The sequence below is a fragment of the Bactrocera neohumeralis genome, chromosome 6 (assembly GCF_024586455.1).
Source record: "Bactrocera neohumeralis isolate Rockhampton chromosome 6, APGP_CSIRO_Bneo_wtdbg2-racon-allhic-juicebox.fasta_v2, whole genome shotgun sequence".
NCBI classification, from domain to species: Eukaryota; Metazoa; Arthropoda; class Insecta; order Diptera; family Tephritidae; genus Bactrocera; species Bactrocera neohumeralis.
The window spans coordinates 61,887,996-61,904,167 of NC_065923.1; the positions used below are offsets into that span (position 1 = coordinate 61,887,996).

The 16,172-nt window shown below is 39.4% G+C and overlaps 1 protein-coding gene across 2 annotated transcripts; it reads right to left on the reverse strand.

Moving 5' to 3' along the window:
• Positions 1-706: 706 nt before the first annotated feature.
• LOC126763148 (mediator of RNA polymerase II transcription subunit 1) lies at positions 707-15,564 on the reverse strand. 2 transcript variants are annotated; one of them, XM_050480401.1, is made up of 5 exons: positions 15,255-15,564; positions 13,870-15,050; positions 10,096-10,228; positions 8,110-10,028; positions 707-6,207 (listed from the first exon to the last, which is right to left on the reverse strand). In XM_050480401.1, exons 1-5 carry the CDS (start codon positions 15,295-15,297, stop codon positions 4,966-4,968), a joined length of 4,518 nt encoding a protein of 1,505 aa, XP_050336358.1. In that variant the 5' UTR covers positions 15,298-15,564; the 3' UTR covers positions 707-4,965. The 2 variants fall into 2 exon arrangements, with proteins under 2 accessions (XP_050336358.1, XP_050336357.1); XM_050480400.1 differs by having other exon boundaries at positions 8,098-10,028.
• Positions 15,565-16,172: the final 608 nt, after the last annotated feature.

A 16,172-nucleotide genomic window follows, 5' to 3' on the forward strand; every position in this document is an offset into this window, starting at 1 on the left:
CGAATGCATGAAGAAGTGACACTTTGTCAGTTGAATGTGGAGTTGCGTTGAAACCAGGGGCCGCACCCAAAATACGGCACAGCTTTTAGATGGGCCTCGAACGCTACCAAGGAAGTTAGTGTGTCTATTCCTCACAGCCAACTGGTGCTGAAAAATGCCTGGCATTTTCAGGGCGCTTACCAACGCATTGATTTGATTCGCTGTGCTTTTAAATGCCGTGGGGTAAGGCTGTCGTCAGCAGGTACCCACGTTAAATACACCGCACGTTGTAGATACATTTGTGTAGTAGTTAAGGAAAGCCAATTCTTACTATCTACGGAATCGATAACGAGCTGGCAAGAAAACACAGCATAGTCTTGCTAGCAATATAATGAGAATGGATCACAGCTCCACTGTCTTCGTGCGTTCCACTACTGGCTAGCTAAAGTTCTAGCTAGTCAACTAACTAGTCATTGCCTTATCTGTGTCCACGCGCTAAGGTTGTAGGCTGTTTAGAAGAAGATGTAGAAACAACAACACCTCCATCCAGTTTGTCCAGCCATCTTGCAAGGCTTAAACATACTGCAAATAAAGCTGAAAGGCATACAATTGAGAATTCGTCAAATCATTTCAATTCCACACAAAGTCAAAAATCTTAAAAGTACTCACCACTTTGAAAAACTTGTATGCATAATTCCAGCAAACAGCTAGCAGAAACAGCAGCATGTGTTTTTGAATTTTTTTCAATTCTTATTTATTTTTTTACAGTTATTGCCAGTAATAATTTGCTTTCGAACTTAACTAATATTTCAACAATGATTCTTTTTTTCCTGTATTATAACGGATGCGCAATATTTTAAATTTAATATAATTTCAATATTCTTAATAATATCGATTATATTTTACAATTTTTTGCATTTAAATGCGTATGTATAGTTGTGTAAGTGTATTTTGGTATACAATTTACAAAAATCATATTTTTCGTTTAATTTTTGTACTCAATTTTGTTTCTAGCCCAGCCGTTTCAGTCCAAATTCTATCAGAAAATTACAATTTTATTATTTAAATACAATTTTTATATAAATATTAATATATTAATAATATTTGTATCGCTTTTTAAGGCTAGATAGTCGAATGGTTGTCGTTAAATAATAAACATTTAACAATTTGTGTGATGTTTTAGAGAAACAAATTTTCTGCGTTTAATTCTGAAATGGAAATTTTATATACGAAACGGAATAAAATTATTTTGTGTGCTAGTTTGCATACTTTTTTTTTAATAATTTAATCAAATTTGGAAAAACATTTTGCAGAATATGAGAAAAACTACACGAACTTGTTGATAAAATAGTATGCTATCATATATTCACAACAAAATTTTCAGATCCACTAGCAATTTTTGATAATAAAATTAAGCGATGTTTTCTCCATGTCTGATCAGGTGTCATCTGTCAATTAAGTTCGGGTTAAAATAAAGGTTCTTTATCGAAGGAAGGAGTCTTGATTAAGTTTACCAGAATTTAACTGATAGAAGACTGCTAAGAAAAAACAGATGGGCAGACAGAGAAAACGGTCCTAAATATATTAAAAACTGCTGGCTGAAAAGCAACTCTTTAAGCATTCTTACATCGATATAACACCATTCATCGCATAATAATCGTTTTTAATACGATTTTTTAGTACCAACATAAGATTCGATACTAAAAATGTAAGTCCATATATTTAAAAATCAATTGTTAAAAAATAAAACACAAAACTGTTCAAAAACATAAATAAATTGTAATTAATGTGTTTTGAGGTAACAACTCATGTCGGACAAAATTATCAATATCATTTTTAACGATTATTTATCACTAGTTCGTCGCAAACATATTGAAACTGACTGCTTAAGAGCAAGTTTAAGACACTCTCAACACCATTGAACGCAAATAGTCGATTTTTGTTATCGATTTGTTTGTACAAGATACATTTCCATATAAAAAATGCATATCGTATATACAAAAATCGTATTTTTCAGTATAAACGGCTGTACAAAAATAGAAAACGCAGCTCTTTAAAGCGCTCTCGATAACTATAACGTCTTTGAACGCAATTAATCGGTTTTTGTCATCGATTTTTTTTTTATAAAAAATATTTCTATCCATATTTTCAATGGACCGCCGTAGCCCTTTTAAAAATATCAAATTAAAAATAAAAATTGTCAATACATATCGCCCTGTTCGCTTTATTTTTCATTATCATCAAGCTTGCGATACCTAGTCACATTGGACAATAATCGCTAACACTTTCAGTCATACCCAATTTATCTAAAAAGGTTTATTAAAGTCAGTCAAGGTAAAGGCTAATGTTTTTCTTCTTCAGACTGTCTTTAGCACTTTAAATCTCTAAAAGGATTACAATTAATTCTTACGAGATACGCAAAAACACCAACATAAGCTTCCCCCTAATTTACGCAGCCCCTTCCTTAATCCACTGCCGTGTTATGGGTTTTTGGGTTAAACGTCGCCTTAGTCAGAGACTATCCATAGATAAGGAAAAAGCACTAATGTGTTGCTCCAAAACAGATTGTCTTTAAGATAGGCTAATATACCCAGAACATATGTATAATAATACAGCTGTGTAATGGGTTTAATGGGTGAACACTTTCTTAAATATCACTTTAGTGACAGATATTACATAGACAAAGAAGCAAGTATATACTTTTTCAAAGGCTAATTTTATTTATAGACCTTTGAACAATAGAAGGACATATACTGCTACATTCTTGAAAGAATTCCTTTCATAACCGACTATTTAAAGGAGGAACGCTTTAGAAAGTGAAATTTTTAATTGCAGATTTTAACTCTGATTGTTCGAGGAATGCTTCTGAAATCGATACTCAAGTACTGCCTGCAACAGGATGTATTTGGATGAATGCTTTCTTAATCGGTATTTTCACTCGAATTGAACATTACTTATACAAGGATGCATCTTACTGAAAATAGAGGTCAACAATCAGTAATTTTTAGCCTCAAAGAGCACAACGAAATACTCGAGACGGCTTCTATAGCCATTTTATTCAGTATTTTTTGAAGGTCACCTGCAATTGTTGGATGTTTCTGTGCATATTTTATTTCTAGGCGCAACATTCAAATATGTATATTCGAATAAAGCGTTCCGTTGGTATCCCTTTTGTAGAAATCAAAATCAAAGGGAAAGGGATTAAACGTTGAGATTCGCCCAAAGTAAGGCATAAACGAAGCCAGAGGTTATTTGTTACCTGACACGTGTAATCTTTGAGAAAGATCTTCATATATGTTAAGTAAGAACTCAGAAGAGTTATCTCTTAAATGTCATTAAAAATATCAATTCCAAACTAAAATGTGAGCATTGTAAATACAATAGAGCAAGCAACAAGCGAAATGATATTTTTAACCTAAGAATTTTCTTGACAAATATTTTTCAAGAATGCTTGTTTGAGTGGTTGTTTTCTTGATGGTATACGAAAATAGATTAAATAATTATACATGACTTCAATGTAATAATAATAATGATATACAAATACAATTTTGAAAAAATATTGCATACTTTTAGGCATTCAAAATTCGCACTGAAATATATATGAATTTTTCTCAGTGCAATTTTTATTATTTATAGTTAATGTTGGATAAATGATGTATCTTAATATATTATGCACATAACTGAGTGTTGCCTCACTTAAATAGATTCGTTGATTTTACCAATTTTCAAATTTAAGTACCAACATACATTTTGTTACTAGAAACTCGTTTCCGAAAAATATTTAGCAAAGTTTTCAAGAAGAAGTGATCGGTTTTATAAAGACATGGGTACTTAATTTGGCTCTTAAAGGATATTGGCCTCTAAACCCAATTTTTCAATGTCATTACCTAAGAAATTAACCATTCCCCCGACAGTCGGGTCTACGTAACTGGAACGGAACCGGATTTTTATACCACTAAGGACTGAGAACTCAGAAATATTTGTTTGCCGCTATAACAACAACAAGAGCTAAAAAGCTTTCAGATCCTGCTTATAACTTACAAAGCTATTGTTCGATCTTTAACAAATCAATGCGCCACAATGATAGTTAACAGCAAGCTTTTTTTCTTTTTTTCTAGCGTCGAAACTTCACGTTCATGTCAATGCAGAAACGGATCCAGTACCGAGGAGACCAACTATAACTGGACTGATAGAGGTGAGCCGTAGATTAATCAAATGAATGGGGAGATTCAGAATATATTAACTGTTCTCAAAGAATAGTCGCATCTTCATAACCGGAGCGGACCCGAATTCATATTCGGCTAGGATCTTTTCAACGCATTCCTCAAATCTCTAACAATTACAGATCAAAATCGACTTATAATCTCACTTTCTTTCCATACAATATGGATTAATTTCAGAGTAAGTCCCAGACCAACAAAATCGAGCTGCAAGATTGAAACGAGCGTCAAAACATGAAACAATTTGTCATATGCCCTCTACCTATGAGCCATCTTCGAGCCAAAGCGATTTGAACTTAATAGTGTTAAATTTTTGGAACAAGATTGTTGGTGTTAGATGCTGATTGTAAATGATATGCTAATTTCTGGCACAATAACAGCAATAAAGTCAAACTTTGCTATTCAGGGTTAGAAAGTCGAAAAACTAAGTCGTTTCGTCCGAATAAACGCTTTGAATGCTAAGAGTAAGAGCTAATCGCAAACGTTTCTAGAACAGACGGTATCTCGAATAATTGAACAACATATGACTTGAATAGTTTTAACATAGAATCCAATTTTCAGACATACCTAGCGTCATGTCATGCAAAACCAGACCGAATTTCCAGTAACAAATATGCTAATAATCTTTAAGTGATCGCCAAGACTTTAACCTAACCCCATTGGACTACAGCAACGAGGTGGATCGGTAAAATAATTATTACAATTTAAAACAATACACAAATACTTGGCGCTTACAAATAAAAAATTTAAATGTAACTAAGTAATGTCATTTACCACCGTATCCAGCCGACGACGCGGCAGCAGCGTTGGGCATAAACGACGACTCGTCCATGGATTGAGCGACAGCCGACGCTTGATGATGGTAGTCAACTGTTAAGGCTGTCTGGTGCTGCGTAAGCTGATTATGCATTTGCGAGTGTTGTTGTTGTTGCTGCTGCTGCTGCTGCTGCTGACGGTGATGATTAGCGTAATGCATTTGTAAGCCTTCGGTTTTTTGTGCCAAATGATAATTAGCGCTCAAATGCATTGTTGTAACATTTTGTTGCTGTTGCTGTTGTTGTTGTTGCGTATTGTGCAGCGATTGTAGGGCTTCGTTGGCAGGGTTATCAACCTTTGCACCCGTCGTGCTGTTAACACTACTCAAAGCTGGCGAGAGTGCAGTCGGCGTTGTCGGTGCCGATTGTGAGCCATTTGTGAGGTTGGCGGCGCGTTGCGATAATTTCGGTATTTGAAATTTACTATTGAAGCCCTTCATGAAACCCTCCATGTTGGCCGCCATTGCCGGTGAAGCATATTGTAGTATTTTCAGCATGTCCGCTTGGTGGTCCAAGCGTGTGGCAGGTGCAGAAGTTGCGGTTGCATTAGCGTTCGCGTTTGCGGTCGACGTTGACGACGACGAAGCGGATTTCTTGGTGGACTTACGTGCTGTGGCGCCACTAGCGGCCAGGTCGCCAAATGAATTTGTGCTGTAGCTTTTGGTCAGGCCACCAGTGGGATTGGTTGATTTTGTTGACAAGCTTCCCGATGAGTTTGACTTTTGAAAGGGATGTTTAGATATGGAACCCTTCTTGGACGGTGACTTGGCTGACGCTAACTTCTTAGAGGCCGGTCCACTGCTAACGCCTGGTTTGAGCCCCGTATGTTGTTTTTTAGTTGAACCGCTACCCGTTTTTAAACCCTTCCCAGCTGTTGTGATGGTGTTGGTTGCAGTAGCCGTGTTAGCACTGCTGTTGCTGTTACTGTTGGCGTTGTTGTTACTAATACTGGATTTGCCAGCTCCGCACGTCTTGTTGATGGTCAGCTTCAAGCCCTCCTGGCTCGGTTTCACCATATATTCGGTTGAGTTGAATTGCTGTGTTGGCTCGGCACGTCCACCGCTCTTCGACTCACTGCTGCCAATGTCCGGCGGTGAGTGTTGGAGCGGCGCCGACACTGGCGCTCCCGGCAGCGCTGGCGTTGCTGTTGCTGTTGTTGACGCGACTGACATCGTTGACGCCGTCGAACTAACCTGACAAAAGAATTTCGTATCATAGAGAGTGTGTGTGTGGATAAATTACACGCGGAAAACGTAAAAATGAAGAAATAATTATAATGGGTGTGAATGGGGAGAAGATGGTGTATATGGGCGAATTTGGGATTGAGTAAATGTTTGATGAGGAAAAAAAAGTTGAAAAAAGTGTTGAAAAAATTATAGTGCATATAAAAATAAAACAGTAGTAAGCAAGAGTGTATGAAAATAGAGAGAGAGGGAGAAAGAGTGAAGTATAAATTGTTAGTAAATATCGTTAAAAAATATCATTAAGTTTTGTGTTATAATATATTATATTAATGTGTACAATTACTTCAAAATCAACAATTAAATTAATTTTAAAATGCTCACCACCGAAAAATATATACTTTCATAAAAATAATTAACTCTAATTTCCTAAAATTATTTATTTAAATGTATAAACAGTATTTATCCAGTTGTTTAGCAGCCAGATTTCAATTACGCATTTGATAAGCTTGTTGAGAATTATAGAACGTCTATTGGTGGTTTGAATGAATACTTATTATTATTATTCCCCGAACAGGATGCATTAAGTTTGTCACTAACGAAACGTCGGAGACCCTTTACAATATAAATAAACAAGTTCAGCGTGACGAGCTGAGTCGATTTAGGCATGTATGTACATCTGTCTGTCTGTCTGTTTGTATATACCCGAACTAGTCTCTTAGTTTCTTGCATAAAAATCTTTTTATTTGACGATATATCTTCACAAACATATTGTTGGGATTGGACCACTATAGCATACGACTACCATAAAAACTCCCATTATATGAGCTTCTGTTGGCTATTCTTTACTTCACAAATTTAAAGAAAATCAAGTCGAAGCAAATAAAAATTCAAATTTTTAATAAAAAAAAATTCAAATTTTTAATAAAAAAAAATTCAAATTTTTAATAAAAAAAAATTCAAATTTTTAATAAAAAAAAATTCAAATTTTTAATAAAAAAAAAATCAACAATTTTCATTAAAAAATCTGTACCTAACATAACCTCAAAATTCAAAACCAAACGTAATACTTCCTGTAACTTAAAGTAAATGCAAATTAAAGTTAGCTTATTTTGCATAGTGGCAGTTTTTTTCGGTTTTGAATTTATATTTCTAGTTTCTCATTTAATTAATTTTATTTTTATTTAATTTTAACCACACCTTTTATAGAAATATATATTTTACTACGCGAGCATGCATTTTAATCAAAAAATTAACCAAAATTAACTTAAAAATTAGCCGGAATCATTTCGAAATCGCAAATTTAAAACTAAAGTAATAAATAAAATTAAATAAGACAAACTACAAGTGTTAGCATGTTTATACTTTTTATTTATTTTACTATTATTATTATTATTATTTAATTTAAAAAACTAGAATACAAAGATTTGAAATTTTTAAATAAGAAAATACATACAGTTAGCATTGCAAGAAGAAAGTTAAAAAAAAAACATTATTTTCTGTGCAAAAATGTAATTGAAATACATTAAAAGCTTTATTTTTAGAAAAAATGTATCGTCTGTCCTACAATGTCAAGCGCCTAACGGTATTTAAAGTTATTTTTGACAAGTGTTGCATTTTTTGTTAAATAAATTTAGCATGAACACGTTAGCTTGTTTGTTAATTCAAATTTTTCACGCCTTGCTTGGTTCACCTTTCTTTTTTGAACTTTACAAGCTTTGAAACAACTTTTAACACTTTGGAAAATAATTTAAACCACTCGGAGCAGCAAATGAACCTATAAACTAGACTTACACGCTATGAAAAATAATAAAAATTAAAAAAAAAATTATATAAAAATAAAAACTTTTCAAAGAGATGTGTATTTGCGAGTTGTGTCTACTGAAAATTGTATGAACTTACCGCGCCACTCACCACTTTGCGCATAGCTGCCACTTGTGATGCTGCAACAGCCGCCGCATTCATATCCATGCCACCCGGCGCACCGTTACCACTCAATAGCTGGCCAACACCGCCACTAACACCACCAGCGCCACCGCCACTCATATTGTTCACGCCACTATAGCCACCAGCGGAGGTATTCAATGCTGTTGGTGCCGCTAAATGATTGATAGACTTTATTTGTTGCATGCCACCAACCACACCTACACCCATAGCTGCTTTCACTGCATTAGCAGCCGCAACACCGGCCGCCGCATTGCCAACTAAACTGCTTGCGGCACCACAACCGCCTTTATCGCCTTTCGGACTTAGACTGGTCGCTGTGGCACTCTTCAGTGTCGACATACTCGGCTTACCCGAAGACCCATGCTTTGGCGAATGCGTGCCGAACGGTGACTTCGGACTGTTGGAGGCGGTATTCGAATGCTTCGGACTGCTATAGACGGGCGAATGTTTCGGGCTGGGACGTGTCGAAAGCAGCGCAGCATTGCCGGCAACGCCAGTGTTAGCGCCGCTTAGCATGCTGCTACCGCTGCCACCTTTTGGTGAGGAGGAAGGTGATGAGAATTTGCGCGCCGCCACTGTGGCAGCGGTCTCGTTCGTGGCAGCAGGTGAATTTTGACGCGAATACACTTTTTCCGGTGGACCCATGGGTGAATCATCGCGCTTCTTTTTACGTTTCTTCTCCTTTTGCGTATCATTGGTTGAGGTTACGTCCAATGGACGCTTGCCGCTCACCGTAGACATATTCGGGCCGGTATTTAAACCGGCACTGCCCACAGCTGTGCCGCCGCTCGGTTTTTTATCTTTATTGGTATTAATACTCGTATTGGTCACAGCGTTAATGGGCGTTATAGTGATGGTGGATGAGGTGTTGACGCCGGTTTGCGGAACATTCGTGCCGCCGGGCAATGTGATTGAAGCGCCGCTTGCATTGGCGCCATTTGCTGCAGTCAATGGTATAATTTCTATGCCGACGGAGCGTTTCACATCTACGCCTTGTTGTTGTGTGGCGCCTCTACTATTACTATCCGGTGAAATTGGTGTTATGCTGACGCAATTCTTCAGATTTGTTTTATCCATCCAAATGTTCTTGTACTTATCAGCTATTTCGATTTCCGTTTGATTGCCAACGGTATTTTGATCATGTGGTGATGCGGTTTGTTGTAGTTGTTGCTGTTGCTGTTGCTGCTGCGTTTGCTGTAGCTGATGTGCGCTGCCCAAAGAGCTGCTTTCAGCAGCAGCATGGAAAGCTAAATTATTTTGCATTTGACTCTTTGGGCTATCATGAAAATCCTCCTGCTTCACTTCGTTTTTATATTGCAGAAACCCTGCAATACCGGCAGCGCTATTGCAAGCTGCATTCATACCAACGCCACCAACACCACCACCCATTGTCGTCGTTGCAGAAGCCATATTGGACATTTGTTGTTGTTGCCGTGTATTTGGTTCCATTTTAACGCCACTGCCACGCATGCCGGCACTACCGCCAACACCACCACCCGAATCATTAGGTCCCATGACCATGCTAAAATTTCCATAACCAGCATTGCCAGTGCTGCCGCAAGGACCCGTGCCACCTAAACCACCCATGCCGCCGCCAACACCACCACCGATACTGCGCTGAAACATACTCATCGTTTCTTGATCCCAAAACTTGAGTAACGCACGTATGGTCACCGGTATGGATAAACATTTCTCCACAACTTTTGTAAGCTTCAACGACAGCAGATCGTAGTTGTGTGTTAGCGAGTAGAGTGCACACTTTACATTGCCGTCACGTAAATCGAACTCAAGAGTTGCCATTGTTTCCTCGAAGGTATGTTGCAGTGAAACACTGATTTGTTGAAAGGAAATGGCATTGACTTCGAGTATGGTGGTGGATTCCATATCTGAAATGAGCGAATTATAATTATTGTCGGTCGACTAGTAGTTGTAATATTTAAAGCAATAACTTACCATTACCCATTTTGGACTGTGTACGCACACAACTAGCCAAAAGTGTGTAGAAAAGCGCCTGACGTTTTAGAAAATCTAAAATTTTCGGTACTTGCATAGGCTCCGTAAAAGGTATGGAGGAAACAAGGGTAGCCTAGTAAAAATATAACAATTGATGGTATTAATTAAAAAAAAAAACATTAACTTCAGTTGCACTGCAACAACATATTGTATAATACTCTTCACAAACAAAAAAGTAAGTAAACGATCAGTTTGTATGGTAGCTATATGTTATGGGAGACCAATATGAACAATTTGTACCATTGATGAAATAAGGTAATTAGTAATGAGCGAGCACTAATTCACTGGGAGGGTGTTAGTGAAGGTGTTAAAAATCCATTGTGAATGGCGTTTAATGTCTGTCGAAAATTGGTCGATTCCGGTCGGTATATTGTTGTATGTCATCGAAGTGTTGGAGGAATATTCTCCTGATGTTCCTACGAGGCGACAGGAAGCTCTTCAAGCAAATGCTTGCTTAGAGTAGAGGGTATTACGCTCCTTTACAAGTAGCCTGCGGGCCTCACCATGTAAGTTTTCAATGGGAGACATCAGAAGGTTTGTATCTTTGCCATCTGCATCCTACTGCATCCAGACGACCATATAGCGTCGACGTAATTTATAACCGACCGGAAGATTGCTTTGGTTTTGCCCCAGGTGCTACCAGTAGCCGACCTGAGGACTTGTTGCGGCTCTGTACTTTTGTGACAATCGTGATAGCGGAATGAAGGAGTTCAGCCATCAATTCCATTGCCCGACGTCATTGTCGTACAACCATCTGCGTATGAGGTTATGGAGATTACTTCGAGTGGTTGTGGGAGTTTCTAAATATAGTGATTAAACGGTAGTCGAAGTGTTTCGAAGGCTTTCGACAGTCCAAAACTACTAGGACAGGTCTGTAGTTGTTGTTTTAACGGTTTCTCGGTCCCCGTAAGGATGGTAAGGGTTATCTGTGTTGTCGTCGACGTCATCTAACGGGAGGCCCAGGAAACGTGCTGTTTCGACGGGGTCGGACCAAAGGTAAAAGGGTGTTAGATGAGTAGGGTTGGCAGGACATGCAGAGAGGTGGTCAGTGTCATGCGGAGAATTGACTCGGATTTTATCCGACCAAGGGCTGTTTTTTCGGCGATCTAACCCCGTTAAAAAAAACAAAAAATGTCGTCGACGTAGTCAAGGAAAGACCTCTTGATGCTCCTCGGAGGAGGTTCCGCTCCAAGCAGGTGGCTGCAGGGGTGATTTCTACGAAAACATCCAAGCAGGAACTTCTTGGAGAGGAGTTCATTTGCTCATTAACTGGAAGCATAAGCGTCTCACAAGTACATAGGTATTCGATGGTAGACATCAAGAGGCATCCCGTCGTGATCCGGAGTGCAGTATTCAGACAAGTCTTGAATTTCCTCATCTGCGTACCACTGCATCCAGGCGACCATATTGGTGCTCCGTAATTTAGGACCGGTCGGCTGATTGCCTTGTTTGTTGCCAAAAACGTTTCTTTGTCTTTTCCCCATGTGCTGCCGGCTAGCGACTTGAGGATTGTGTTGCGAATCTGTATTTTGGCGATAATCGCGTTTGTATTGGGAGTGAAGGAGCATAGGCTATCAAAAGTTACACCTAAAATCTTAGGGTTATTGACAGTCGGAATTTTCTCTGCATCATCTGCATACGAGGTTATGGAAACCCCCTCTGGTGGCTGTGGGAGTTTCGAGATGTGGAAGTTAAACTGTAATGCGGAGAGGACACCACTCTGCGGAACCCCCAGTTTAATACTTCTCAGTTTAGATGTTTCCCCTCGAAATAGTACGGATGATTAACGACTACTCAGGTTCATGATCCACTTCTTCAGTCTTCGAGGAAGGGTGGTTTTCTCAATGTCCTGCAATAGCGTTGTGTGGTTGATTGTGTCAAAAGCTTTTGACAAGTCCAACGCTACGAGGATAGTTCTGTTGTTTTTGTTGTAACGGCAGAAATTCTGCCGAGGATTGTTCTCTCACAGGGTGGTTTCTGGTTGAGGCCACGAACTATCTGAGCGTTTATGACGCTAAGTGCTGTGGTGGTGATGTGCACTTTTCGGAATCCATGCTGGTGGCTAGCTAGGCTCAGGTGGTGAGTGAAGGTCGGGAGTAGAAAGGCCTCAAATGTCTTCACTACTGGGGAGAGGAGAGTTATCGGACGATAGGACTCCCCTTTGTTGGCGGGTTTCCCAGAGTTCAGTAGTGGGACCACTCTTCTGACTTTCCATACATCGGGTATATCGGCGGATTTCCGCTATTCGTCCAGCCGGGATGACGCGAGCGGTAGCTGCTGCGATCATCTTGGAATCGACGTTAACCGACGTATACGTCCGTAGGAATGGGTAGAGCGTTGAAGGTGCTCTCAGTAAATTCTGTGAAGCCGGCCCAATTAGCTTTGTTAAAGTTAACGAAGGTACGGTTGTCCACAGAAACGAGATCGGCAGGTTTCTCGATCAAGATAATTATGGGCAGATGATCTAATGCGAGAGTTAGCATAGGTCGACAAGTCAGAGTGGGAGCTATGTTGCCTGTTTGAGCTCCTAGAGACCGTGGAGGTCCTCTGTTGGCCACTCAAGGTGAGTGGTGGCGCGACGCGCGAACTATGTGCAGATTGCACAGCCGTAGAGGCTAGCGTCGCAGTATTGCGTAGGCAACATGAGGCCACTTAACTCGTAGTCCACTCCCTGTATTTGCATTGCATGTATTACACCTGACCAAGGTGGAGTTTGGATGAAGCCTTTTTTGGGCAAACGCAGCAGAAAAATTCCTCCGGGCCCGGGTTGGACTCAATGACAGCACGAGTCAGGAGGATACGGAACAACCCTACTGCAAGGCGTTGCTCCAATGACGACAAACACAGATTAACACTTACCGATCCAAACGGGGTTAGATCGCCGAAAAAACAGCCCTTGGTCGGATGAATCCGAGTGCGTAGAACCGGCTGTCGTGGGAATTGACTAGGGCAGTTCTCTCACAGGTCGGTTGAGGCCACCAACTATCTGGGCGTTTATGACAATAGATACACGCCACAACCAGATCTTTACGGAATCCGTTCTGGTGTTTGGCTAGGCTCAGGTAGTGTGTTGAAGTCGGAAGCTTAACCTGGGAAAAGGAGAGAAAGACTCCCCTAAGCTTCACAGTTTTCAGTAGATGGATTTAGATGCCTTTGATTGGTTGATGACGCTTAGAACCTCTCCATCGGTGAAACCAAGTAGTACGCAATCTTCTGGCATTTTGCGCAGCCGTCGGGTAACACATTTTTTCACCTTGTCCACCGAGGGATACAGGATAAGTTGTCGACTAAAGTACCTCGGGCACTTCCTCGGGTCCGAAGAGGCATGACTGTCGAATTGGATTTCGACAAGACTATCGTCGCGCATGACTACAGTTTTACCCATTTCCTTCTCTTATGCTGATTTACCAGTTGTCGAATCTCTAAGTTGAGATCCCTTATTCCGGGACCACAGGGATCCACCTGACGTAAGGAATCGCGCTCATTTGCTAAGACTGTTGCTTCGGCTGACAATCACCAAGACAACCGATTCAATGATTGCGGAATTGATTCGGGTTTTATCCGGGCCGGGGCAGTCATTTCAACGATCTAACCCTCGTTGAATAGATAAGTAATACATATGTCTAAGTCGATTCATCTCGTCAGGTTGACCCAGTTTGGGATATAATGAAAATATTCATAATTTAATATATTATATTAACTAATAGCACCCACCTGCAACTGTTTATTCTCCGTGAAGAAGTAGCAATGCGTCTGATCCGGCAAATTCACAAAGAGACCTTTCTGTGAATTCTTCAACTGTTGCTCGGAAGCGGTTTGCACCACCAAATTCATAATCGACGATATGACAACGTCTTTTTTGTCTGGAGACTCCAAACCAGTTGCGCTGTCAGATGCAACTCCGAGTGGCAAGCCCAAAGCTCTCAAGGTGGCATGACACACAGGTAGCGGTTTGTTTAGACGTAGCACAAATGTGGCGGGCAAGAGCATGGAGTTTTGCTGATTCAACGGAGCATACATTGGTATATCAATGCCGGTCTGTGGATCATTAGTTACGCTAACAATCGGTAATATTTGCAATTTATTCGCTGATGAAGCCTCCAAGTTCACTGTCACACTGAAACCAACATCTTTGCTTGTAATCAAATCGGTAGTGAGCGGTTGCATCGATTTGGTATCCAGTGATAGAAGATCATAAGGTGATACGAAATAGATGAGCTTCATTGGATGACCACCACGTCGTTTAAGCACTAAACCTACTGAAGATGCTTTGACCAATTGCTGCGAGTCTTTTGTGAAATTTTGCATTTGAAAGAGATTATATAAATCGGTTTCCATTGCTTGTAAAGCAACAAAAGCCTTGGTTTTGACTTTGGGTTCTGCATTTAATTGATAGATGGAGGATAAACCCTCCAACTGTACAGTGAAATCGGCAAAGTCGCCCCGATTCAAACAATTTACCAATTCACTGCATGACTGCTGTTCAATTTTGCATTCATGATGCACTTTGACATCGGTAAGTGCGCCGTTTGCATCCAAAATTATTTCCAAAAAGAACATATCGGTTGAAATAAACAAACCCGATGTATCTTCCATGAACTTGAGGCCCAACTGACGCGATAGACTCTCAAGTCTTTCAACCAGCCCTTGGCGTGATGTTACTTTAATGCAATGTTGCATGCTGTCAAGGCATTTTTGCAAATTAGCTTTCTCAACTGCATCGAGCGCATAACGTTTCTCCAACATGGACATACGCATAGCCTTCGCAAGTTCAGGAAATGATTTGTGTTGATTGGAGCGCGTACGTATGCGTTCCATAAGTAGTTCGCGTTGCCATTGTTTATTTTTCTCAGCAGCGCTTGGTGCAGAGCTAAGCAACTGAGCAGCAGTTGTTGCTGAAAAAGATATTATATTGTAAGTATTCTTCCCAAAACAATATGGTGCTAAAGTGTTATGAATATTGAATACACTTTGATAGTGATATTATAGAAGAGTTTTTAACAAAACATCTGTATGCACATAATGCATATTATAACTTTATGCAAATAGAATATGTGAACTCAAATGAATAAAAAATAATAATTATATATAACACTCACTAGTTGTTCCGATCGCCGTCTTTGCTGCAGTGGAATTAATCATATTATTTAAAGGGTTTTCAACGTGTAACAAATGCGGTGAATTTAACCAAGAATGGGGCTCCGCTAGGCAAGCCGCCGTCGATAAACTTCTCACACCAAACCACTTTACTTTTTTATTTCTTTAGTAACTCATATAGATTAAATTTTTAAGACATATATTTGGATTACAATTCAGTTTTTACAAATGCACAATATTAGTTTTTCTATAGTTACTATTTCAAAATTAAATAAGTACTTTCTTTGCAAATTCGTTGCTTTCTTTACTGCCTAGTTTCAAAAAACACCAGAAATGTGTGAAAACAATCGATATTATCCGAATATTGGTAATTACCTGATAGAAGATATCGATAATAAACGTTTAGTGCAATCGTCATTTCATTGACGCCGCTGCAAGTTACGACTACTGAAACCGCAGTCCTTTAAAAGAATTAGCGCGTGACCTAATATCTACGTACGGTCTTTGGGTCTTTGGGGATGAACGGTTAGTGTTGTCAAATGGACCTTAATAAACTCATAGCCACTCGTAAAGAAATGGGTAATTAACCGGTGAGATAACTTACAGATAGCACAAAAGAGTGAGAAATAAAAAAAAAAAACTTATAAATGAAGTAATGAAATTGAAGGATCTCCCACAATTGCACACCGAACCCTAATAGCAGAAAAAATATGTTACAAAACGCCTAGGCCTCACAATACTCCACAACTTTGTAAGAATTGTATAGTTACGAGGTCACTTTATGCAATTAAGGGGAAGGCAAGGTTTCAAATTTGTGCTCGATCAGATGGGAAACTTCTGGTTGAAAACAAACTTAATAGACAAAGAACTTGTTGGAGTAGTGGCATTGAACATCGTAAAGTAGGCATTGCGTTCGCTAA